Source organism: Lagenorhynchus albirostris, chromosome 13 (assembly GCF_949774975.1).
Source record: "Lagenorhynchus albirostris chromosome 13, mLagAlb1.1, whole genome shotgun sequence".
Classification (NCBI taxonomy): Eukaryota; Metazoa; Chordata; class Mammalia; order Artiodactyla; family Delphinidae; genus Lagenorhynchus; species Lagenorhynchus albirostris.
This window is the reverse complement of record NC_083107.1, coordinates 52,403,502-52,429,534: the sequence shown is the minus strand read 5'-3', so window position 1 is coordinate 52,429,534 and position 26,033 is coordinate 52,403,502. Positions and strand designations below refer to the sequence as shown.

At 39.6% G+C, this 26,033-nt stretch overlaps 1 protein-coding gene across 5 annotated transcripts in view; it reads right to left on the bottom strand.

Moving 5' to 3' along the window:
* The window catches only part of SRBD1 (S1 RNA binding domain 1), a 221,141-nt gene extending 195,332 nt beyond the window's left edge, over nucleotides 1–25,809 (bottom strand). For all 5 annotated transcript variants that reach the window (XM_060168674.1, XM_060168675.1, XM_060168676.1 and 2 more), the window contains exons 1-6: nucleotides 25,759–25,809; nucleotides 20,567–20,646; nucleotides 19,599–19,776; nucleotides 12,919–13,305; nucleotides 3,621–3,787; nucleotides 586–703 (exon numbers count right to left, since the gene is read on the bottom strand). In XM_060168674.1, the coding sequence (XP_060024657.1) occupies nucleotides 586–703; nucleotides 3,621–3,787; nucleotides 12,919–13,305; nucleotides 19,599–19,776; nucleotides 20,567–20,646; nucleotides 25,759–25,809 (981 nt within the window). The remainder of the gene's footprint in view (nucleotides 1–585; nucleotides 704–3,620; nucleotides 3,788–12,918; nucleotides 13,306–19,598; nucleotides 19,777–20,566; nucleotides 20,647–25,758) is intronic.
* Between the last annotated feature and the right edge of the window lie 224 nt (nucleotides 25,810–26,033).

The window sequence follows — 26,033 nt, the reverse complement described above, 5'->3', positions numbered from 1 at the left end:
AATTGGTCTACCCTACTGTGGAGCATTGTTCAGCGAGAACTTTCTAGCTCAAAACTTCGCAAACCACTTTTGACACGTTTGATCAGTCAGAGCACCTTCTCCATATGCTGCACAAATCTTTTTTTGCACAAATCTCTTTTTGCATTTCAGTTGCATTTTTACCTTTCTTGAAATAATAAAGCATAATATGCTGAAAATGTTGCTTTTTTCCTTCCATCTTTAATATTAAAATGGCTACACAAAAATTCACCAGTTTTGATAAGTCCTTTTTTTAAATGCACGCTGATATGACAGCTGTCACATACAATCTAACAAAATTGTTTTGAATGAAGTTAGACAACTAAGTGCTACTAGAGCCATATTATGGGAAAAAACGATCGAACCTTTTGGCCAACCCAATAAACCCAAGTGCCTATCACAAGAAAGTGCTTAATAGATATTTACTGAATAAAGAATATTTTATTGAATTAAATAATGATGGTGGTTGATGACTTTAGCTTTTTATTTCAAGCTCTTTAACTATAAGACCCAAATCATAATATACTGAGGTAAGTATTACATTAAAAGATAAAAAGTATTCCTTACCACGTGTTCTAGTTCTTCAAAAGTTTTACAGTTCAGCAAGGCTTTTAACAAGCACTCAGACATCTTCCCCTCCTTCTTAATTTTTTGGATTGTGTTATAAGTCTTCTTTGCAACAGCCCTGAAAATAGAAACTTTTATAATATAAAAGACCTATATGTTAAAACTTTCTTTTTGAAGCTATATCAAACTTACAGAAAAGTTGTAAGTAAGGTAAAAAGAACTTTTCCCCCCCTCATTTGAGAATAAGTTACCATCATCCCCAAGTACTTTAGTATGTATTTTCTATAAACAAGAATCTTCTCCTATAACCATCAAAAGCAGGTAATTAAAATTGATATTAACATTGATATAATACTGATATATTCTAACCCTCAGATCTCATTTAAGTTTCACCAATTGTTCCTATATATGTCCTTGATAGTGAATTCAGCTAAGAATGGGTTTTATGTAATTGCTATGTGTCTACAGTCTCCTTCAAGCTGAAACAGTATTTCAGTTTCTCCTTGATTTTCAAAACCTTGATACTTTAGAATGTATTATTATTACAGCCTTTCATCCTATTTCATTACCTGTTAACAATTTATAATTTCTGCCTAATAATGGTATTGCTAAAATGATGGGCAAAAGTTAGAGAGATGATAATATAAATTACTAAAAATGACTGATGGAAAAGAAAACTAAACCTACTTATGAAAAAAAAGGAAGGCAGAAGATTAGAAGTTAATGAGGAAGAATATGCAGTCCTTAGATCACACCTCTGTGTCTTCTACATTCTTGGTAGCCCAAGACTGTTTTCAGAGGCTGAAGCCTACCAGGGTCATTTCGACAAAACGCCAATGACCTACTGGCTTGCATATGAGGGAGAGGAAAGGCATCTTTAGAGAAAATACAGAAGTTTCTTACTATCCATAATCATAATCTTTTTTTTTTTTGCGGTACGCGGGCCCCTCACTGTTGTGGCCTCTCCCGTTGCGGAGCACAGGCTCCGGCCGCACAGGCTCAGCGGCCATGGCTTACAGACCTAGCCGCTCCGCGGCATGTGGGAGCCTCCCGGACCGGGGCACGAACCCGCGTTCCCTGCATCGGCAGGCGGACTCTCAACCACTGCGCCATCAGGGAAGCCCCATAATCATTTTTTGATTCACTTTTTAAGTGACCCTCAGTAAGAAATATTTTTACCTTGCAACCCAGTATATACACATATATAATTTCATATTTAATAAACAGTTAATAAACATGATAGTTTCATGAAACAATATTTACCTTTACCACAGAAACTGCACTCATATTTTCTATTCTCTATTTCATTTTTGTTAAAGTGGTAATGACCTACCAAATTAGTTTCACTACTCATTTATGAGTAGCAATGAATAGGGTAAAAACCAATGCTCTAGTTATAGAAAAAGCTGAGCTCAAGAAAAATAGAGACCATACCTCATTACCAAAAAGAAATCTCTGTACGATATAAAAAGATCTTCTAAGTCCTAGTCAATGCCCCCACTTACTTGGAGAAATAGTCCTCTACTAATATTTAATGTATTCCTCTATTAATAGATACCCAGAGAATGAACTCTGTTGCAGCTAAAGTGTGTTTTTAGAGAAAAAGAAAATAATAATGTTAATCTTGACATAAAGCTTCTATTTGTCCCCCACCCAATCAAAAACTGGTAGAATACCTTTAATTTTTTTAAGTAAACTATTCTTGATTGTGACACTTTCCCCAATTTCAGATCCCAAAACCCTTAAGATTTTCTTCATTACTTTGCCTTCAACCAAACAGAAAGCTTACTTCCGAATTTGCAAATCGCTGGACTTCTAGATGTGGCCTGTAGATGATTTTGTTTGACCTCAAAATTTTTTTACATAAAAATTCAGATTATCAGTTTTTCAAAAATAGGAAGATACAGCAATCTGGGTAGAGAACCCCACATGTTATAATCTGATGGAGATGAGTAGCAGCTGCCCCTCTTAGACAGGACTTGTGATCTCCAGTTTGCGTCCCTTTGTGCTTGATTATACTAGCCTGGTCCTGGGTGATCTGAATCTGAAACCACTTGAATAACTAGTCATTTATATTTCTGGGTTGGCTAATTGATTTTGCCTCTTGATGAAATATAACTTTCCACATATTAGCATTTAAATCTTCCTGGCACTAAAAGAAATTCAACAAAAGGGGTAAAAATGTTAGTGAGAGGCAAGTTCCTCCAAAATCACAGAGGCTTATTAGGCTCGTTCTAAAAATAACCCTTAGTGCTTTTAGAATGGCTTCATGGTAAGATTATATCCAATATAAATCATATCCTTGTTGAAGAACACACATAGCAACAACATAGCACTTGGCATGTAGGAGACATGCAAAAAATAAATGAATGGTAAAGACTGTTTTAATAAACTCTACTGAATACAGTTAGTTTTATAGCCTTTATATGCTTATTTCTGAGTTATTACAATAAATCCAGAGGAATAATTTTTTAAAGAGTGCTTTCCATTCTATAACCATACAAAACTCACAATCCACTAACATTAAATTACCATGCCCTATAAAAGAATAGAAAAAGGAAATATACATATTTTCTACCAAACTCTATATAGCCAAAGAACTCTCCATTTAGGGACTTCACAGTATTAAGAGGACAGTTTTATGTAAGCTATTGAAGACTTAGACTAAAATGTATTTTTCTGAGTTACCTGCTGGTAGTTCTAATTTTTCCATTATGCAAAATCATTTCTATGAGAGAAGATGACATTCAAACTCATAGGCACAGACTCTTAATAATGCAAACCACCTTTTGCAGATACATGCCCAAGCTATGCATGAACACACCAGCAGAGGGACTCTGCACACCCCTAAATAAGTAAAATGGAGCTGGCTTCCTCTGTCAGAAGGGGACTAAATCCAGATTACAATAAATCAAGAAAACAAAATATTGGAACTGTCAAAATATACTATCACTCACTTCCTCACTGTTTCACCTCATTGGCTCACACACCCTCTTTCCCCTTACACAAAGCTCATCCCTTCCCAGGTTTCTTACCGTAGCTCCGCTAGAGTTTGTTGAACTTCTCTCAAGGAATCAGCATCAAGGTTATTAATAAGCTCTTTTCGATAACGTATAATGAAGGGAATTGTGTTATCATCATTAAAGAGACGAATAACGTTGGCACAAACCCAAAGTTCAATATCAGTTCTCTCAGATAAAACCTGTAAATTAATATTTAGTGATTTAAAACTCTGAAAATTAAACATCTGTATTATAACATATGGTTTAAAATACAGCAATTAAATAATGTTCTCCAGCCACTTAGAAACAAACTGCTGTGGTTTTAAAAAAAGGAAATTGTATGAAATATATATATATACTGACAATCACAGAATAGTCATTTCACTCATTCTATAAAATCCAATCGAAACCACTCTGTATTGCCCAAACTCTACAGGGCTCAAATGAGATATGCATTTTTCATCTCTCAGATTGGCACCAAAGAAGGAGATGGTAACTCACTGTGCTGGCATAAGTGATGGGAAAAGGCACTTTCAACTATTGCTAGTGAGAAAGTACAATGGTAAACCTCTGGAGGAAGAACAGTTTGGCAGTATCTATCAAAATTTACAATGCATAAACTCTATGACCCACCAGTTACACTTCTGGAAATTTGTTCTGATATATTCATACCTCTGGAAAATGACATTATTTACAGTGATATTTTTTGAAGAATTTTTTCCAGTATGGTAGAAGTCAGCAAAAAATAGTCTACAATGGGGAATTGATAAATTATGATATGCCCGTGGAGCAGAATACCACTCAACTTACTCTTATATGAACGGATATGGAATGAATTACAAGAACTTGGAACATGGCTTATTTTGGGGAAAGGTAACTGGTTAGCTTAGAACTAGGGCAGGAAGATCTTTCTATATCTTTGGAATCTTGTATCATTCCCATATACTACATATTCAAAATAATTATTTTTTAAAAAACAAGTCTACAGGTTTCAGCAAAAATGTACATGTAAGCAGAAAAGTTTAGAGAAGTCAGCCTGGAGAAAAGAAAGAATAAAATGCAATTTCAGTAACTGTTCAGTAACTGTTCTCAAAACCTAAGCCGATTTTTTTTTTTTTTTTTTTTTGCGGTACGTGGGCCTCTCACTGTTGTGGCCTCTCCCGTTGCGGAGCACAGGCTCCGGACACGCAGGCTCAGCGGCCATGGCTCACGAGCCCAGCCGCTCCGCGGCATGTGGGATCTTCCCGGGCTGGGGCACGAACCCGTGTCCCCTGCATCGGCAGGCGGACTCTCAACCACTGCGCCACCAGGGAAGGCCCCTATGCCGATTTTTTTAAAGTAAAGCATGAGAGGCATAAGCTTTATTATTATTTCAATCTTGATGCTCAAGATATGCCAAAAATGTAAGAAAAAATTCAAAAATTATTAAAGCATTAACATGGTCAACTGCTTAACAAAATCAAGTCAATATATAAAATACACTGAATTTCAAAACTACAGATGAAGTAAATGGCTGAGCTCCAGAGACTATTAAGGATACCCTCATTCCTCTGTGCACTGTATATCCTAAGGTCTACATCTTAGCACCCATTCTCAGAATGCCAGCTTTACGTCTCCAGCCCTACCTCTCTTCTGCATGAGCTCTGGACTCATTTAGCCAGCTACCTGACCTACCTCTTGAAATCCTATTAGGTATCTCAAACTTTGCATTCGCAAAAGTGATCTCCCTCTCAAACTTCTTCCTCGTCCAGTTTTCCTCTTATTATGTCCATTCAAATTACCAGTTCAGGCCTGAAAACTAAGAGTCTTCAACTCTTTTGACTCCTTTAACTCTTAAATCTACTCTATCATAAGAATCAATCAACTCTAGTGGCAAAATATTTCTTTAGTCTATTACTGCTTTTCATTTCTGCCCTATAGCCCAGTCTAGTTCAAGCCAGGATTACTGCAACTGCCTTTTACTATTCTTCTCGCATCCATAGCAATCTCATCTATGTCAATTTCCATAAAACAACAAGAATTATCTTTCCAAAATCTATATTGGATCATGTCACCTGACTAGTCAAAACCTTTCAATGATTTCCCATAGCATTTAGAATCCAAAGTCCTTACCATGACCCAAAAAACATGGGCCTCCCTCTCCAACCTCATCTTATCCAGTCTTCCCCTCATTAGAAGCCAGCCCCAATGGGCTGCTCCTAGAACAATGTTCACTTCCTAGAACAAGCTCAGTTGCTTCCCTCTTCAGAGGCCTTCATGAGGCTGCGCCATCATGCAGAAATGCTCCTCTTGCTTGATATCATCCCTGACCCCTACAAAGTCATGTTCATTAGTATTTTCTCTCTCATCCTGTACCTCTTCCTGTTTCCTATTCCAGTTAACATTATCTCCTACCACAGAAACCTTCGGGGATACTGTGGTTATCTCCCCCAACAATACCTCCCCATTATGTAGCAGCTTTGTGGCTGAAGAACACTTGACCTCAACTCCACCTCTACAGCATTTTGTTCAGTAACCAGTTGTTTTAGAATTACAACAGCCAGAGTTTGGACAGAGAGATGAGTCCAGTCAGCAGGAACCTCAAGATCTGGCTTAGAACTCTGGACCCTGGTACAATTTCTTCCTCGGGAGAAATATGGTTTATACAAGTAGAATCTTGAAGTTGGATGGCAGTGCAAAGAGAATTGTGGAGAGACTATTGCAGTGCACTTAGGTAACTTTCCTGTTACCTAAATCAGTAAATCTCCTTTATTGCTTAAGCTAGTTCAAGATAGGTTTTCTCTTATTGCAACCAAAAGCATTCTAATCAATGTCCTCAGTTTCACTGTGTGTTCTCTATCTCGCTCTTCTAATCTGTCACCAAGGAAGCAAACTGAACTTCTAAAATGTCTGTTCTTTCCCCTCAAGCTCCCTTTCTATTATCTTCTGTTATCTAAACCACAGAGCATTTTTTTTTCTCTATGCATTCCACCCAACCTTTCTGCATTACTACTGATTATACTTCTAAGACACATTTATCTTATTCTTTTTTTTTTTTTTTTTTGCGGTACGCGGGCCTCTCACTGCTGTGGCCTCTCCCATCGCGGAGCACAGGCTCCGCACGCGCAGCCCCAGCGGCCATGGCTCACGGGCCCAGCCGCTCCGCGGCATGTGGGATCTTCCCGGACCGGGGCACGAACCCTTGTCCCCTGCATCGGCAGGCGGACTCTCAACCACTGCACCACCAGGGAAGCCCTAAGACACATTTATAAGTCCCTTATTTTTTTCCTCTTTTTCTTCTTTTGAACATAAGCTTCAATGACTCTTTCCCAACTACTAGTAAAAGTCCAACCATTGTAGCATAGTTTTAAAATCCTTTCCCAAGCTTGCTCCCAAATTTCACTGTCCTCACGGAATAAACGATCTAGAACGGAAGATAAAACATTAATATAAATAAGTACAAATAAAACAGAATACACCAGGGAATAAGTGGTATAACATCTTTAGAGAAGAGAACCATCTCCCTGGTGTAATCAAGGAAGGCTTGCTGCAGGGGCAGCATTTCAGCTGGCCCTTGAAAGGCCAGATTCTGAAAGACGGACATAAGACACGAAAATGACAAAAATGCTCATTATTTTGGAACTGAGTGATTGTTAGAACCCACGGGCTCCCACTATCCTAAACTAGTTCAGTGACTGTTAACTAAAAGGGGCCCAAGACAGCTAAGACTCCAGACCCGCATCTGAAGTGTATCAGGTCCTGACAAATCCAGAAGCATCATATGTGTTGAGAGTGTATACTGCTGCTTATGAAAATTTGCTTCTTGAAATTAAGGATAATAAAACTACATACAAGCAGTCACAACTTTGGGGCCTCCAAATCATCCAATTTCTTCTGTCTTAATTTAGTCAAACATTTATTTTAGCTCATATTATATGCCAATAACCATACTAAGCCAGTAATAAAATGTAAAAAGCCAAGTCCCTCTTGCCAAGAAGCTTATAAGCTAGAAAGAAGAAAGACAGTCAAGTAGACAGTTAAAATACAGTGTGATCTGTACTCTGACAGAAGCATATACAGGCTCTTTGAGGGCACGTGGGAGGAAGAAACATCTACCTCTGCAGAAATAGAAAAGTAACAAGGGAATGAAGGTATCTCAGGCAGCCAAATGAGGGCAGGAATTCTAGGAGAGAGAAGAGCATATCAAAAGCCACTGATGAGGAACCACTGCACATTTAAAAAAATTTCTATGTTCAGTAATGCTAAAATGTACAAGGTGTATTGAGATGAGTGAGAAATGGAAAAAGGGATGGAGCTAGATGGTGAATTCTAAAAAAAGTTTGAACTTTATCCTATACTTAATATCAAGCCACTCAATGACTGATCTGCTCATTACTTGATTTCAGCTGTTGAGTCAACCCCCCACCCTGTAAACTCCCTTGACATTTTATGAGTCAATGAGATTTGGGGACTAGAGTAGTGGTTCACAACATGTGATTCCCAAACCAGCAGCATAAGCATAATCAGGAAACTTGTTAGAACTGTAACTTCTTGAGCCCCACCCCAGATCAACTGAATCAGAACCTCTAGGGGGGGGCCCAGCATCTGTGTTTTAAACAGATGAGGCAAACGCCAAAGAAACAGCTAAGCGTTAAAAGTAGAGATCAAACTTTAGGGATGGGCAGGGAACGACTAAAATTTTTACTTTTAAACTACTACTTATTTCAACTATTACACTTATTACTTTAATAATTTTTATAGTTAACTGGTGAATAGGAATGAGGGTAAAGTAAAAAGGAAGGCAGTCTCGATATTTTTTTCACCTCTAAGACTTAAATAGACAGACACTTTTTGTGACTGTTGTTGTTTTAAGCTAATACCTGTATAGGGCTTATTATGTTCTACACACTTTTACATATTCAATATTAACTCATTTTACAGATACAAAAACTGAGACCCAAAGAAGTTAAGTAAATTGCCCTAAGTCCCACAAGCTATATTTCCTTTTCAGAAATTTGTGTGCAAAGCAAGATGATTTTCTTCAGGCAAAAGTATCAATACAAATTAATCAAATCGTCTTACTTTTCCTCCTGAATCCAACTGCGATGAGACACGGTGCCTTCATACTGTCCTCTACTGTCTAAAACCTCCAACAAAATGGCCTTCTCCGCAAGTGGCCTGAGAATTTCCTCCTTCAAAATCTATATTCCCATTTCCTCAGTTAAAAAAGAAAACTGCTGGGTATCAACAGCTAAACTATTGTCTTAATCATACAGGCAGCATTTTAAAAGAACTAGCATCTAAATTAAATGACACTCAAATGAGCAGATTGACAGATAATTTTTTATTTAAAATCAAACCAGCAACTGGACACCTCCCTTCTAAAACAGTTTTGATTACTGCTGTTCTCTTTTCCCTTACCTATTCATTTTATTATACCACTTATTTTACCACACACATAAGTTTCCTTAAAGACTGCAAAAGGAAAAACTATGCTGTTAGAAGTCAGAAGAGTGGTTTTAGGCAAGGGGATGGAGGATTGAAAAAGTGTATGAAGGGATTGTAGGGGGCTGGTAATGTTCTGTTTCTTGATCTGAAAGCTTGTTACAATGGTTACAATTTTTATTTATTTATTTATTTTTGTGTGTGTGGTACGCAGGCCTCTCACTGCTGTGGCCTTTCCCATTGCAGAGCACAGGCTCCAGATGCGCAGGCTCAGTGGCCATGGCTCACGGGCCTAGCCGCTCCGCGGCATGTGGGATCCTCCTGGACCCGGGCACGAACCCATGTCCCCTGCATTGGCAGGCGGACTCTCAACCACTGCGCCACCAGGGAAGCCCTTTGGTTACAATTTTGAACATTCATGAGTTGCATATTTAAGTACAATTTTATATATATATATGCATATATGTATACATATATTTCAGAAAGTTTTTTTTAAGCCCATAATAAATACCACAAGCTAAATTATAAAAATAAAAAGGGCCAATACAATTTCTTTTCCTTAATCCCTCCTGGAACACACAGGTTGACCTAACGGATGGTGCATGCTTAGGTGTAGAAGTGCAACGAGAAAGCCAACTCAGAGACACCTGCCTCCTTCCTGTCCCTCTTCCTTCCCCTATACTTTCATCCCATGCTCTTCTTCACCTATATAATCCCACATCATCTTCTTGCAAGAATGGGGAAAATGGCTAATAAAGGGGTTTTTGCTTGCTTTCCCTCCCTAATTTAGCAAACATTCCTAAGATATTCTATATGGCTACTCCACGCCCACCCCCCTCAAAATAAAGATACTACATAACAACAGTCACCACTTGGGAGCATTTAATTTTCTCAAAAACTGCTTGTAGCTAGTCACCTCTTAAAATTCTTACAAAGGTTATGGTACTCACAATATATTTGTGTAATGATAAAATATACTTTAACAAAAACTAGTTTCTAATGGCAACCACACATGTGTGGCTGGGGGAAGGGCTGAAGTAGGTTGTTTCTCAAGGAGTCTGGTGATCGCCAAACCTGATTAGGAAATAGACACAAAGTGTGTTTATACGTAAAGTCTACAAATAAATTAAGTATTGACAATGTAGTTTTCCCTCCCCAAACAAGACAGTGATATTCCTGAAAAAGCTGTGGACTTTTCAGAAATGAGAAACACACCTTGAAGAGAAAAAACATTTAGAGGATTGAAGTGTCATGGTGGGTAGGGTCCATGGGGAACAGCATACAAAATGAAGGAAATATAAATGACATTTCCCTCATGTTCAATTAGTAATAATAATTCCTATACAATTAATTTCCATTGACTATTTCTTACTAACTAGGAACTTGTTAGGACTTCCCCAAAGAACTTGGACATACATTTCATTTTGTGACAGATAAAATGCATACCACAGGCACTTCACTGACTCTGGTCGTCACTCAAATGTTCAAAGCCTTCCTGATTGTCTGACTTGGCATTGCTGACCCTCGCTCTTCTCAGCCCCTTTCCCCCTAACACCTGCCACTATTGTAAAACATGTTTGGAAGCAGGAATGCAGTGCTAAGATAGAATGATTCTCTCTCCTGCTTATAGAGAATAAAAAGTATAGGACAGGAAGTCCACATACACTAAAAGACTTGTCTGTAAAAGTAACTCAAGGTTAGACAAGGATGACTGAATCTGGGTAAATTTTTTAAAAACCCAAACATGTAAATCACACCTGAAGTTCCCCAGGCAATTTCCCTAAACCTATCTAGAAAATGCTGAGCATACTAGTTGTCCTCAGGGTGCTCAGCGAGGGCGGCAGCTGAGGCACCCGCTTCTCCCAACTCACAAGCAAGGAGTGCCACATTCTGAGTATAGGCTTGTTTGAGCCGTCAAAATCACTTTCAGTAAGGAGGAGGAGAAAAAATGCTTGGAATTGAACAGAAAGACAAGCACACCCATATTACCCAAATAGTATGGCCAAAGGCCATAAAAATAGTTCTAGGACCTGAAAACTTGCTTCCATTTGATATTCAAACAACACAACCATGGACACTGCTGCTACCAATTTACAAATGAAGCTTTTACTCCTGGCTGCTCTTCTTCTGCGACTCACCCTCTGGCAGTTGAGAACCTGTTCTCTCTGTACACTTCTCCCTCTTCACAAGCTAAAACTAATGGTAAATGAATTGTGGAGCTGTCATCTTCCACCTTCAATGAAGAAGCGGGGAAATCTGGTCTGTTGAGAGGAAATAACAACTCAGACAAACAGAGAAGGGGCAAAACTGGGTGATCATGAAACCTCTGAAAGAGAGAAAACTGAGAAAATGACTTCCTTGAGTCCTCAGTTTTCCAATTTTTGGTTCAAGGCCTTTAGGAGACTCGATCACACTTTGTCCCTTGCATCTCTGAAAGGACCCTGGTCCTTGGTAATAAACTCTTTTCTGCTTAAGCTCATTAGAAGCAGGTTTCTATTACTAGTAACCAAGAGACAGCTGGCAAAGGTAGCGTCATTTTCATCTCTTTCTCTGTTACACAGATTAGGAGATAGGGGTGTGAAGCAAAGTTTCATAAAATAAGTAGCCCTTGACTTCCTTTTGTAAAATTTATTTCCACAGTTCAAGCGATTTCCTGGGCTTTGAAAGCTTCCTCCCTCCCTCCCTCCCTCCCTCCTGCTCAGGGTCAACTACTAAAGGTAGATTTATGTCAGAGGTAAGCTTAAAAGTAAAGGAGAAGAGAAGGGAAGTGGGACACATCCACCTGCCCCTGTAGGTCTGGACTGGAACCAAGGAGTCTGCCTGTTAAGAAAGGCTTCAGGGTGAATCTGATTCAGGCTGCCATGAACCAACCTTTTAAAACAATTCTTTGTAGGCCTAAATGAAAAAAGAAAAAGAAGGCATAGAAAGGAGCCTAATTATACTGTCTCTCCAGGAAACTCTGAACTGTTCAGGAACAAGAAGGAGAAGAAAGCTATGAGGCAACATTCTATTCCTTAATAAGTCAGAGAGAAGAAAAATCATAATTAAAAATTACTGGTGATGTTCAACTAATAGGTAATAGAAAAGGCAGCATGGATAAAAAGAAGTTCCTCTGAAAAAAAGGTAACACACAGACAATCCCAGACTGAGAAGCAGTATTACCCAGCAGAGACACCAAGCTCTAGAGCAGTAATTCACAGCAGAGGAAGGAGTACACATCAAATCACCATGGGACAGACAATAAGGAGGGAGGTTATCCCCATTTACACAGAGGGGCACTGCTATGATTAAGTCTGAACCATTCCCAGAGTGTTGGGACAGACAAAAGGTTGAGAATCACTGTTTAAGAGTCACTCTTCAGGTCTTCTCTACCATCCCCAAAGCCAGCCAAAGAAACTGGGAGAAATCCAATTTCTCCTGTATTAAGAAATATAATTATGGCAGCTCAAGTTAGAATTTGGATAAAATTTTCCTTTAAGAAATTACTAGGCCTTGTTCGTCATCTATTACAACATTACACTAAGAGTTAACAGATGTACTAATGGTCAATGACAATAACTTGCACTGCTTTTATAGGCAACATAGTCCAAGTGCAAAGCAAAAACTTAACAAGGAACTTAGGAGGGCCCAATCTGTTGATGCAATCTGTCTGTATAGGACATGTTCACTAGAACACCAAGGCGGAGATCTACCTTGCCTGAGGTCACAACTTTTAGCTAAAGAACTGATGACAATAAGCAATAATACCAAACCGCATACCCAGGAAAGGAACCAGTGGGCAAAGCCTCCAGAGACCACTGGCAAAAGTGAAAAGAGAACTGAAAACTCCTAGCCCTTCCCTAGCCCCATCCCAGTCAAAAAGAAAGGAATCAAACAAATTGAAGTGACAGAAAGAGGCTGCACATACCTGTACTATGTCCCAGTTCATTTCCACCTCCTCCTTAATATTGTTGGCATTTGCTGGAAACCTGACAGGCTGCCCCTGAGGACACATTTCTGTCTTCACTTTCTTCAGAGGGGACTGACTGCATGTGAAGTCGTCTTCACTCTCCTCCTTCTTGCACCCACCTTCCCACGTGGCGCTTGTGGACGGTGTCTCTGTGCTGTTATTCCCGCTCTCTAAGCTGCCGGCTTTGTTGGTTTCTTCATCAGCTTTCAGCTTTTTGGTCCTCCGAGCTGAAGGTGACTGAGCTGAATTTTTCCGTTTCATCTTTGCTGTTTTCAGAGTTTGCACAGTCTCCAATTTATTTTTTCTGTCTTCCAAATCAACATCAGCAATAGGCACAGAGCTATCCTATCAAATCACAAAGAGATCACACAAGAATTAGATGATAAAAACCAATGGCTCTGGAATATTATTCAGCAATGCAAAGGCACAAATTGTAGACATACACAATAATTTGGAAGAATCTCAAGGAAATTATGTTGAGTGGAGGGAAAACGCCAATCTCAAAAAGTTACATACTATATGATTGCATTTATACAATATTCCTGAAAAAATTAGTGGTTATTGGGGGTCAGAGATGGGGGTGAAGGTTGGGAGGGAGGTGGGTATGACAATAAAAGGGCAATACTAGGGATCCTTGTGATAGGACTGTCCTGTGTGGTGGACACACAGACCTACACATATTGTAAAATTGCACAGAACTAAATATACACATACACATACACACATACAAATGAATACAAATAAAACTGGAGAAATCTAAATAAGATCAGTGGATTTATCAATGTCAATATCCTAGCTGTGATATTTAACTATAGTTTTACAAGATGTGACCATAGGGGTCAATGTGATAAAGGGTACATGATATCTCTCTGTATTATTTTCACAACTGCAGGTGAAGGTTTAATTTTTTTAAATAAGTGGAGAATAGGTGTACACCTGGCAGAAAAAACAAGATTTAAATCTTGCAAAAGTCAACACTTTAGAGGGAGAAGAGTAACACTCACAGGTTCATAAAACTCAACATGCTACACCTGCCACCAATTTACGCAGAAAGAGAACACAAAACATGGCAGGACAGCAAGGTAGTACCAGGCATTTTTCCTTAGTAAGAGGCTGCACCGCAGTACATGCAGGTGTCCAAGGGCTACTCTCTGCACCACCCACCCCTCCCCCCAGGTGACAACTCAGGTGTGAAGCAATGACATCTGGCACTCATTTTGAGACTAGAGTAGTAAATAAGATACAGACCCTGCCCCACAGAGTTCACAATTTCACAAGCTAGCCTGTTTTTAGTTACCTAAGTGATGTAGATGGCACAAACTCAAACAAAAGAACTGCTCCCAAACTAAATTTCAGTCAATATTGAATTTTCTCTCCTATCAGATAATTTTCCATAATTACTGACTACTGAAAATACTGGGAACTATAATAAAGAGCACACCTCCTCCATCCTAATGCCCACCCACCACCACCTAACCTGGAAATGATATATAATACATTAAATAGTCCTCCAAGTATTACATTTTTAATTGGAACATAATAGATAAGAACAGAGGTATAAAAATAGAATGCCTCCTCAAGTCCATAAGAGTTGATAATAACCTGATCAAATTAATTGACATAGCTAAAGAATGTGTCAATCATAGAGAGAGTTGTCAGCCCTAGAGGAACAGAAAAAGGAGAACTGTAGAAAGCAAATACAATCAGCATTCTAAGTAACATACAAAGAAGAGGAAAGGTTAGCAAACAGATTCTGAGTAATTTGCTCCCAATGGTTAAGACAGCCCTCCTGTGAGATGGATACATCAGATTACCTTAGACTCATGCAGTTAAAACATTCAGTTCTCATTGTGACAAGCACAGTACCTCGACCACAGAAGGCATTCAATAAACCCAAATGAATATTTATCTAATTCTCCTATTCGGAGTCCATGCTCATCAAGTAAATTTCTGACTATTATTTAATTCCCTACTTACTTCAGCCTCCAACGAGAGACAGTGCTAGTCATAAGAATTTAACTCCTTGCGACGGTTATATCAAACTATTAATTATTAAACCAGCACTTTGGTTTTATACACCACTCTTATGAGCATGGCTGATGTAAAAACACCCACGAGAGATATATTGGTTCCTGAAATGCTGACAAAATCATGTTCTTGACTTAGAAACCCAGTTCCATTACTTACTATCTGTGATCCATGAGCAAGTCACTTAACATCTCTCCCCTTGGCTTTCTGGTCTATAAAATCAGGATAATTAAAGCACCTGCCTCAAGGGATTGTTGTGAAGATTAAGTGATACCATGCAAATGCAGTGCTGACCATGTCGCCTGGCTAGCGGTAAGCAATCAAATATCTGCTGTTACCACCATCATTACCATGACTACCACACCCAGACTACCTCCCAGGAGAGGGAAAAGGAAGTAGATGAAGAAATAAAGAAAAAGTAAAATGACTAAAGGTGGGGGGTTTAAAGTAAGAGGAAAAAAAAGAAAAGCCAGCAGTCAAAAATTAGACACTTAAAGGTATCTTCTCTGGAGTCTTCAGGCAAAATTTACCTAGGGTTTCTCAGTGTTGTTCATAGACCCCTGAGACTCTTTCAGGGGGTCTGCAAGGTCACAACTATTTTCATAATAATGCCAAGGCACTGTTTGACATTTCACTGATGGTGCAAGAGCAATGGCAGCAAAAAAACAAGGCAGTGGCACCAAGCTGTACTAGAAATCACTGTTCCCTTCACTGTCACACACTTGCAATAAAACAAGGTCAGCTTCACTTAAGAATGAAGCAGTAAAAGTTATTAATTTTTAAAATTTCAATCCTTGAAAGCACATTTTTCACAGTCTGTACTGAAACGTACATAAAGCACAAATGTACACATAACGCACTTCTGCTGCAGGCCAATGCATACTGACGTGCAGTGGTTGTCTCACAGTAAATCAATTAGTGAACCAGTATTTTCCAAATGACCAATATATAACGTTACAAAATCATGCATAGGTAAAAGAGCCATTCAAACAACACAGACCAATGGATTTTACTGTAATAGAATATAGTATGGTTACAGATTCCACAATGAAACCTTTTAAACTACCACTTACTGAGTTTTGGTATAGTATAAAATAATATCTACAATTATCTGAAAAGGCTATTAAAACACCATTCCCTTTTCCAAATACACATCTGTGTGGAGGCTGGGATTTCTTTTTTATTTCAAATATCTTCTAGTAAATCAGACATTAAAGACATTTGCAAAAATGTAAAACAACGTCATTCTTATCATTAATTTTTTTGTTGTTTGGGGAAATATATACCTATTTTTCATTAAAACATGTTATTTGCATTAACATGTAATAGGATTATTATTTTTTTAATTGATGAATATTTTCTCATTTTTAATTTCTAATATGGTAAATATTTACAGATATAACCCAACTCAGCAAAAGTTCCTTGGGGTCCTCAGTAAGTTCTAAAAGTGTAAAGGATTCCAAAGACCAAAAATTTTGAGAAAAGTGAATCCAAACATGTTTAGATCAAAACACAGATCAAAAACATATGGAAAGGGCTTCCCTGGTGGTGCAGTGGTTAAGAATCCGCCTGCCAATGCAGGGGACACAGGTTCGAGCCCTGGTCTGGGAAGAGCCCACATACCGCAGAGCAACTAAGCCCATGCGCCACAACAACTGAACCTGCACCCTAGAGCCCGTGAGCCTAAACTACTGAAGCTCACGCGCCGAGAGCCCGTGCTCCGCAGCAAGAGAAGGCCGTGCACCACAACAAAGAGTAGCCTCACTCGCTGCAACTAGAGAAAGCCTGTGTGCAGCAACGAAGACTCAATGCAGCCAAAAATAAAATAAACAAACAAACAAAAATATTGAAATAACTCTCCATTTTTAAAGCTTCTAAGATTCTACAGCCTTCCTCAGTGACATACTCAAGTTTAATAAGCTATGAAAATATTTTTCCTCCTTATATTTAACCTGAATCTTTGACACACTGAAAAATCACAGTTCATTATCTTTTGACTTCATGGGTTTTTTAATCACTCTTAACATTTCAAATGGTAATTATGTAGCCTATAACTAAACCCAGAACTCCAGGAAGAATCTGACCATTCTTTTTGCTATCTCTGAAAGTCGTAAACTGTCTAAATCAAAAAAGTGGCTCACTGTAAATATCTTTACCAGTTGAATCAGTCAGCAGGCCTTGGCCTTGACCTTGTGTTGTATTGTGTGAGCTTGACAGATAGCTGGAAAGGGATATGGAGTCAAGGGAAGGCTTCTTAAAAGTTAGATGTAAAACAGCATTTTATACTCTGTAGCAATTGAGGAAGAAAAGTTGACAAGAGAAAAGAAAGGAGATGACAGAGGGAACAGAGACCTTGCACAAGAGTGGATAAGATTTTAAGCCCAAGCGGCGAACCAATCCTTGGTAGGAGGAATGACATTTCCTCCATGGCAATAGGACAGAAGGTGAACACAAATATAGATAGCTTGGTCGTGAGAAAACTGGAAACTTCATATATTCTCAAATAAATAAAAGGCAATGTCATCAGCTGAGTGAGAGAAGAGAAAGGAATTCAGGAAGTTTAAGAAAAGAGAAAAAGGTGGAAAAACAAATCTGCTGAAGAAAAATAATGAGGTTACCAGGTATTTCTGATGCAATTTTGAGGTCTGAGATTATGAATCTAAAGTAAAACAAATTAGGCCACTGGTGAGACTGTTTCCTGCAATGGCTAGCTGCTCAGTGCAGGCAGGAGAGGCTATGGCTCACCCAGTGCTGGGGTTTAATCAGCCATGTAGGATCGAATAAAAGAAGGGCAAAATGGTGAGACTATTCAATAAGAAGTGATTATGTAATCTAGGCTAGATTAGGTAGGAAAAGAAAAGGGCTGATGGACAGTGACAGAGCCCTATAGTCAAAGAATTAGGTAACGGATCTCAACTCTGGCTGTAAATAAAAATCACATGAGGAGCTTTAAGAAAATAATACCACTGGTGCCAAGGCCTACCTCCAAAATTCTTTCCAGATTTAATTGGTTTGGAAAAGGGGCCTGGGCATTGGTTTGTTTTTTTTTTTTCAAGTTCCCTAGGCTGAGAGCTACTGATGAGAAGTTGTGACAAATTTGCAAAATTACGGCAGTAAGGGCACCTGAGCAAGTAAGCTGGAAAAACAGGAAATGATGAGCTGATGGTACAAAAGTGAGACAGGAGGGAAAGAAATGTCAGCGGTAGCAGAGTTTCTGGTCATGACAAGATTCAGGTTGAGCTCACGAGAGGTGTGGTGAAGGCAGAGAAGAAGAAAAAGGCACTGGAGGTGGGGAGGTTAAAGAACCAGGAACACAGGGTATTAGAAGGCTCATCCAAGTGGAGGAGGGTATCACTGAGAATAGTGAAAGAAGATGCAGAGAGGAAGATACAAAGCAGGAGCTAAAGTCTTCAAAGAATGAAGAGGAATGGCCAATGGACTGGCAAATTACAGCAACATGGAGAGGAAGAGACTGAGTAATGATGGATTTTGTCTACAATGTTTGCTAACCATAGATTTTTAAATTATTAAGAGGCTACCAATTCTACCTCCACCCAAAACCAATTCTAGCTCCACCTAATTAGGGTTTTCAATTATTTTGTTTGGTGGTGGTTACACAAGAACAAGATGCCAAACCAATGAAATGAAATAGTCTAACATGCTCCATGTGCTTTGATTGAGCCAAAAAACTTGTAGAATATCTCTTAAGTGAGAGACTTTCCATGTGAATTCCCTTTTTCCCTTTAAAAGAAATATACATATACCAAGCACCACGGGAAGGATCAAGAAGTCACCATGACAAGCGTTCTTAAGCTGTATGCTCTTGAACCATACTTTAAAACTTATGTGTACATTTTATTGAAGAGAAGGTTCATAACTATAATCAAATTCTCAAAGGGTTTGTGACCCCAATACAAAGAACCCCGGAACTAAGAGATATTTCCTAATTAGGCAGTCAGGCTACTTTTAAGTGCAGCTATGCCATGTTCAACGAAAAACCTCCAAATTCTGCCAACAAGTCAATACTTTCTCAGCTATAGATAAAGCCTACCCACCCACCCACTAAAAGTGTGTTCAGTGAAAAGCTTGCATGCAAAGATGAAGAAACAGAGGTGCTGGCTGATAGGAGAAAAGATCGATTCAAATGCCCTATCCAAGGGTACAGCAAGGTACGATGTAATGTCCCCTCTATACACGATAAATGAGTCCCTGGGAAGTCACGCATCCACTGTATATTAAAAGAGTATCCTTTTAAATGAACTAGGGAAGCTGTTATTTAAAGGAATACCACAGTGAATGATTTTGGAAATGCATAATCCTTTCGGTACTGCAACAGAGCCTATAATTTATTGTTGGTTTTTTTAATCCAGATTGGTGTAGCCACAGTGTTTGCTTACAGCACGATATACATATGTGCCAGTTGATAAATATTCCTTCTGCTCCAACACGGTGGATCTGATGGTAAATACTATTAAGGCCCCTGGCAGAAGGCACCATTGCCCTGCAGTTTTTGCCATTTACCTGCTTTGTCCTAGTCCATGTAAGGAGAAAGTAGCATCACTAATTAGGAAGGCACAGCAGTGTTCCCTCTATCCAGCTAAAGCACCTACCAGCTCTTCCTTAACAGCCACACCTTCTGAGCCATCTTTGGTCTGTAGGGTGTTCTTCTTCACCCGTGGCGCCCTCTTCAGTTTGGATTCCTTGGAAACAGGCAGCTTACGGCTTCTGGGGACCTTCTTTTGGGGCTCCCAGGCACTATCCTCCTTGTCATCTTCAGAGGCAGATGATCTAAAAGTAAAACGATAGAAAAATTTCCAGAAAAAATGAAGCCAAATGTTAAAGGTGAAAAAGAGATATATGCTTTTTGAAAAAAGAATAAGGTAGAAGGCGTTTAATATAAAATGGAGTGACGTGAACACAGAATATGAAGAGATATTGCTAAGAACTAAAGCAAGAGAGTTGACCAGAAACACCCTCCAATACATTATAAATCACAGGTCTCCCTCCGTTCTCCTCTCACCTAACCAATACGCGCACCTGTACACTCAAAACATAAGAAATCATGTATTACCTTAAGTAATAAGTGGGTCATGTCACACCATAGTCATAGTGAGGTTTTCCATTTTTAAACAGTGTCTAAAGACATTTTTGATTGTCCCAACTGAGGTGGGGGAGGGAATGCTATTGGCAACTAATGGGTAGAGACCAGGGATGCTACTAAACATCCTACAATGTAAAGAACAGTCCCTGTACCAAAGAATTATCTGGTCAATAGTGCTGAAGTTGAGAAACTGTGCTCTAAAGGAATATAACAAACTCCACTGCCCTCATGGACCTTATATTCTAGTGTATATATTTTATATTTAGTTGGTCACTTTCTCCTTGTTCAATAGTTTATCACCAACACCTAAACACAGCCTGGGACACAGCATGAGTTCAATAAATATTTGTTACATAAATGAATGAAAAAGACACAGCCTTCTTCAACACAAATGACTTCAGAAGTTAGTAAATGGCAGAATGCATCGCCTTAAAATACACATCATTCTCCCACCCCATATGAAACCAGTATGCTTACAACTCAGAGAAGGAAGAGAATTCATCTTTGGATACCACAGTCTGGACCTTTACTTTTGCTCTTCTTGGCAATGATGACATCTAAAAGAAGAAATACAACATGAAATCAGTGTGATTTAAATCACTGATCACTTATTTTCTCTACAAAATGATGTGCCATTCAAAACTAACACTCCAATACCTTTGCTGCTAGAAAATGTCATAGGGGGGAAAATGACAGTCATTCACAAGCCTAAACACTTGTTTCCCCTCCTATGTGGCTGCCAATTATAAGGGCAGCTAACAGCCTTCCCATGGTTTCAAAAGCCTGATGAGTATGGGCCATCTCTGGAAACATATAAGTTCCTGTAGGGTGAGAATTCTTCATTTTTTAGAATTATATGCTTGCGTATACTGCAAGTATTATTTGATAATTTATCAGACAGCAAATTATAAAGTCCTTTATTAAACTCTATCTCAAAGACAAGAAATACCTTCCTTCTTCTTTATCTTCTTACAGTATAAGTAGAGGCCCATCTACAAAGTTGGCAGTCAAATAAGCAATGCTGACTGACTGAATAAGCAGCCAGGCTATTCCTAAAACAAGATAATCTAGTCCCTTATAATAAAAGCTCACAATTTTTAAGTAAAATAATTAATCACAAATGCCACTAGAAAATATTTTCCAAATTCAAAGGCCTAGCTCTAAAAACAACAACAAAAAAAAAGGACTCAAATAACCAGAGACATCATACAATACAGGAAGTAAACAAATTTACTTTAGCTGATAAATTTTATTACCTAAACACTGTATGTCAAACCATAAAGACTACATTAGACTCTGACATGCTTGTAAACCTTTAAACAAGTTCCTAAACCTGTCATATGTTACAATGCCTCCGTTCTAACTTCCACTTGGAGAAGGAACAAACACCTCACAGAAATACCAAAGTGGTTGTCACAAAAGGGAACATGTCTCCCTGGCAGCTATAGCTCAACTCAGTCCAGTGGGTGCAGAACTACTGGACAGGAGAGTGCCCAGAGGGAACCAGGACAACAAAAGAAGTAGACAGGATATTCTTCCATCTTTTCCTTCACCGCCTTTTCTGAATTTTATGTTTATCAAGGTCATCATTCCTCAAATAAGTGCTCCTAGATACTGATCATAAAGGAACGGATAATTTGTGATTTCTGTGTTGTACGTATTTTACCACAATAAAACAAAAACAGAAAGAGTAAGTCAGTGTATGATGGAGTGGCATTTCAATCAATTTTATTTATTCATTTATTTTTGGTTGCGTTGGGTCTCTGTTGCTGCGCGCAGGCTTTCTCTAGTTGCGGCGAGTGGGGGCTACTCTTCATTGCAGTGCACGGGCTTCTCGTTGTGGCGCGGGGGCTTCTTGTCGTGGTGCGCATGTTTCTCATCGCAATGGTTTCTCTTGTTGCAGAGCACAGGCTCTAGGCGCACAGGCTTCAGTAGTTGTGGCTTGCGGGCTCTAGAGCGCAGGCTCAGTGGTTGTGGTGCACAGGCTTAGTTGCTCCAGGGCATGTGGGATCTTCCCGGACCAGGGATCAAACCGGTGTCCCCTGCGTTGGCAGGTGATTCTTAACCACTGTGCCACCAGGGAAGTCCAGAAATGAATTATTGAATAAGTGGTATTAAGACAAACAGCTATCCCTCTGGAGGAAAAGAAGTGTTTAATTCTTGCTGCCACACCATGAACTAAAATATATTCCACACTGACTAATGATTTAAATGTACCAAATAAAAGTACAGTACTACAAAAGGCAAAGAAGACTGTTTTGATAATTCTGAGTGGAGGTGGGAGAATTAAGGTTTTCCTAGGCATGACTCGAAATTCCAAAAGCCAAAAAGATTAGCAAATTTTACTATATAAAAATTAAAACCCCAAGTCAGCAGTGGGAGCATTTCAGAACCAAACCAATTTACTCTGCAGTATCCTCAAAAAAAAAAAATCACAGGACATGGTATCTGATAGCTTGGAACTAAGGGTAAAGGGAGTCAGGGCTGGGTGTAAGCTGTCTGAAGCAAAGGAATATCTCTAGATGCCCTACTCCACTTCGTGCTATTAACAACTGCCCCAGGAAAAAGTCTGGAGGTTTATTCTCTGGAGAAGGTAAAACAAGTCTCTAGACTAGAGGACATGAAGTACAGTTGTGGACATGGGAACCATACAGGCTGAATGTTAAACTGAGATTCCCGGCCCCCTTCCCCCACTATGCTCCTAAAAAAGCCTCCTACCCTCTAGGGAGGAGCATGGGAAGATTCTTTGGAGAATCTGACCAGCCCAAGAATAAAAAGCTGAAGGTGCTAAGCTCCTCGACAAACAGCCCAACCAGATCATCCACTCCCATCACCCCCTTCTACATTACACCTGAATTCAGAACTTTCCCACACAGACCACCATGCACCAATTCTAACTCCACACTTCAGCTTTAACAGAAATGTGTTATAAATAGGGGTAGACAAATCCTTGGGAAGCTCATAAAATTTTAATTAACCACTGGAGAAGACTTTCCTAAAACAAATATTTCCAAATGCTCCTTTATCAGGCACTCTGGAGGCAATGCTGCCATTAAAAGAGGTGAACTTGTCTTTTGACAAGTAGAAAAAACAATATGAATTTGAAAAAGGAGGTGGGAAAGGAGAATATGCATGAACACATAGGCCTATTTCTGGCAAATCAGTTTTACAAAGAGTATATACAGAAGGTAAGGACTTAGAAATTCTTTCTTAAAAACTGTGTACCTATCTAGGTATACTCCCAGGGGTATGTATACTCCCAGGGGTATCCATACTCCAGTTTTACCACCAATGTTCTGGGAAGTGTCCATCTCCAGTCCTCCCATGTTCTCTTATTTCCTATCATAGGATTTGTAGATTAACCAAAATTTAATCCATTTGCATGGTTTTAAATACTTGTATCACCTACATACTAACAAACCTAATACCTCCATCACAAATCTTACCTCTGAGATTCAGATTTACATAATAAACTGCCTGCCTATGAAACTATCTAGATGTTTCACAGTTATCCCAAATTTAACATATCCACAATGGAACTCCTGATAAACTATTCTTTATCCTAAAACCCATTCGGATCTCAGTCTTTCCCATCTTTGTACATGGCACCACCATCCACCTAAGATGAATGGTTCTTTGCTAAGTTAGAACGTTGTTAAAATTTTAACAGTTTCATTGAGCTATAACTGACATACAATAAATTATTCGTGTTTAAAGTGTACAGATTTGATAAGTTTTGACATATGTATACTTATCTCCACCATCAAGATACTGAACATAACCATCATCCTCTAAAGTTTCACTTGCTAAACCAAAACCTTGCAAATCTGTTATTTCTTTCATCTCCCACATCCAGTCTGTAAGTAAGTCACGTAAATTCTGCCTCCAAAATGTATCTTAAATCTTGATGATCTCCAGTGAGGCTTCAGTCCCAAACACTTCTCACCTGGACTACTGTAATAGCCTCTTAACTGGCCTCCCTGCTTCCACTCCTGCTCCTAAAACTCATCCTCCACAAACCCATTCAATCTAACATTTAGAAAATGCTTTAAAACCATTCAATGACTTCCTATTCCATCCTCCATTTAAGAGTCAAATCAGATTTTTTACCATAGCCTTCTAGAACGCCTTGAAGAAGTGACCACTGCCTACCTTTCTAACCACATTTACCACTCCCTGTAGCTCCTCAGCCATAGTCACAACATTCTTTCAGTCCGTGTAACAAGCGTGATCCTTCCCCACCCCAGGTTCCCTCTGCCGGGAGCACTATTCCCCCTGCTCATCAATAGGCTGGCTCCTTCTCAGCGCTTAGATCTCAATATTTTAGGCCTAACATGCATTTCTCAGATAAAATATTATTATAGGACACTATTTATTTCCTTTATACAGTACTATGTAACATAATCTATAATTACCCTTGTTTATTGTCTGCATTCCCCACGTTTACTTCATGGCGGTAAGCACCACAAAGTTTGAAGAAACCACATTTGCCTTTTTCACTTCTGTATCGCATGGAGCCTGGCACTTAATAGCTGCTCTATAACTATTTTCAAATGAACATAAGAATATATATATATAAATAGTCTCTACACAGAAATATACATTTTTTCCCCAGCACTATTAGGCAACATCACACATGGCACTCATTGCTTTCTTGAAAAAGTGATGGTACAAGAGAACATCCCTATTGTTAGTGGCTTGAGATTTTCACTCCTCCAAGCTCTCTTATCTCTGTGGGTACGAAAGCTGACTCAGAATCAATAACTTGGAGGTTGCTATGATGTTACTGAGAGGAGGCACCAAGCCAGGGCAAGTGAAAAGCGGAGGAGAGGCTGGAAAGACCTGCACACACACAAATATTACACTAAAACTGTAAAAACAACAATTAGATAACTTAAAGGAAAACAGGGGGAACAACTTTTTAAGAGGCACCTAAAGAAGTTTCCCTGTGTACCAACAAAAGTCCTTGGAATGTCAGCACAGATCCCTAACTTAGTAATAAAAATAAAATACTAGAGCTGGAAAGAGCCTTAGAAATCAGACAGTCCTGTTATTCTCTTTTATGAATAAGAAGCCTGAGATCCAGTGAAGTGATACGGTTTACTCAAAGGGAAGATCTATGTGGCATAAGGACCAGAACCCAGAGCCCCAAACACAAAGCCTAGGCTCGTTTCCCATTGCACATACATTATATTTATGACATGCTGCCGAATGGGAGGCTCGAGAAGAGGTGCCTGGAGTGTTCCCATTCGTTCCTTTCCTCTACAGTTATTCAGTACCTCCTACGCGCCAGGCACACTACTGAGGATGCAGCTGATTCTGCCAGGGCCATGATCTGATAGTGAAAAGGGCGCTTCCTCCCCCATCTCCGATTTGAGGTTTGAAAACAATCTAGGTCTGCCCGGGCTTTCCCACGTCTGCCCCTTTGCGCTAAGAGCTTATCTGAGACGCGCCAGGTGACACGCGGCAGGTAGGAGGAGTTTTCGAGGGTACGGTATGAGATACAGACTGCAGACAGTAAACTGTAATGAAACTTCTCACTTTAAAAAGGGATGTTATTTCCCAAATGAGCGCTCAGAACTTTCTTAATGGCCCCAAAAATACCGGAGCCCGGACGCCGGGCTCCCGCGAGCCCGCAGGAAGACCGCCAAGGCGGACGCTCAGCTCACCTTCCCGCCCGGCGTGTCAGAAGGCCCGGGATTCTGTGTGTGCGACCACATCTTCCGGTTCCCGCCGGAAGTTTTTCAAACGCCGGAAGTCCCGCCTGGTTTTTCCCTGACTCGCCGCATAGGCGCGCAGCTCCCGGAGCGGGGTGGAGCCGAGCCAAGCGGAGGCGGAACTAGAGCGAGGATCCCGTGGGACCCGCTTGTCGGCTGGGGGCGGAGCTCCATTTACCCACATCCGGCGGAGGGGAACGTGAGGTTCTGGCAAAGGTCGACGGCTT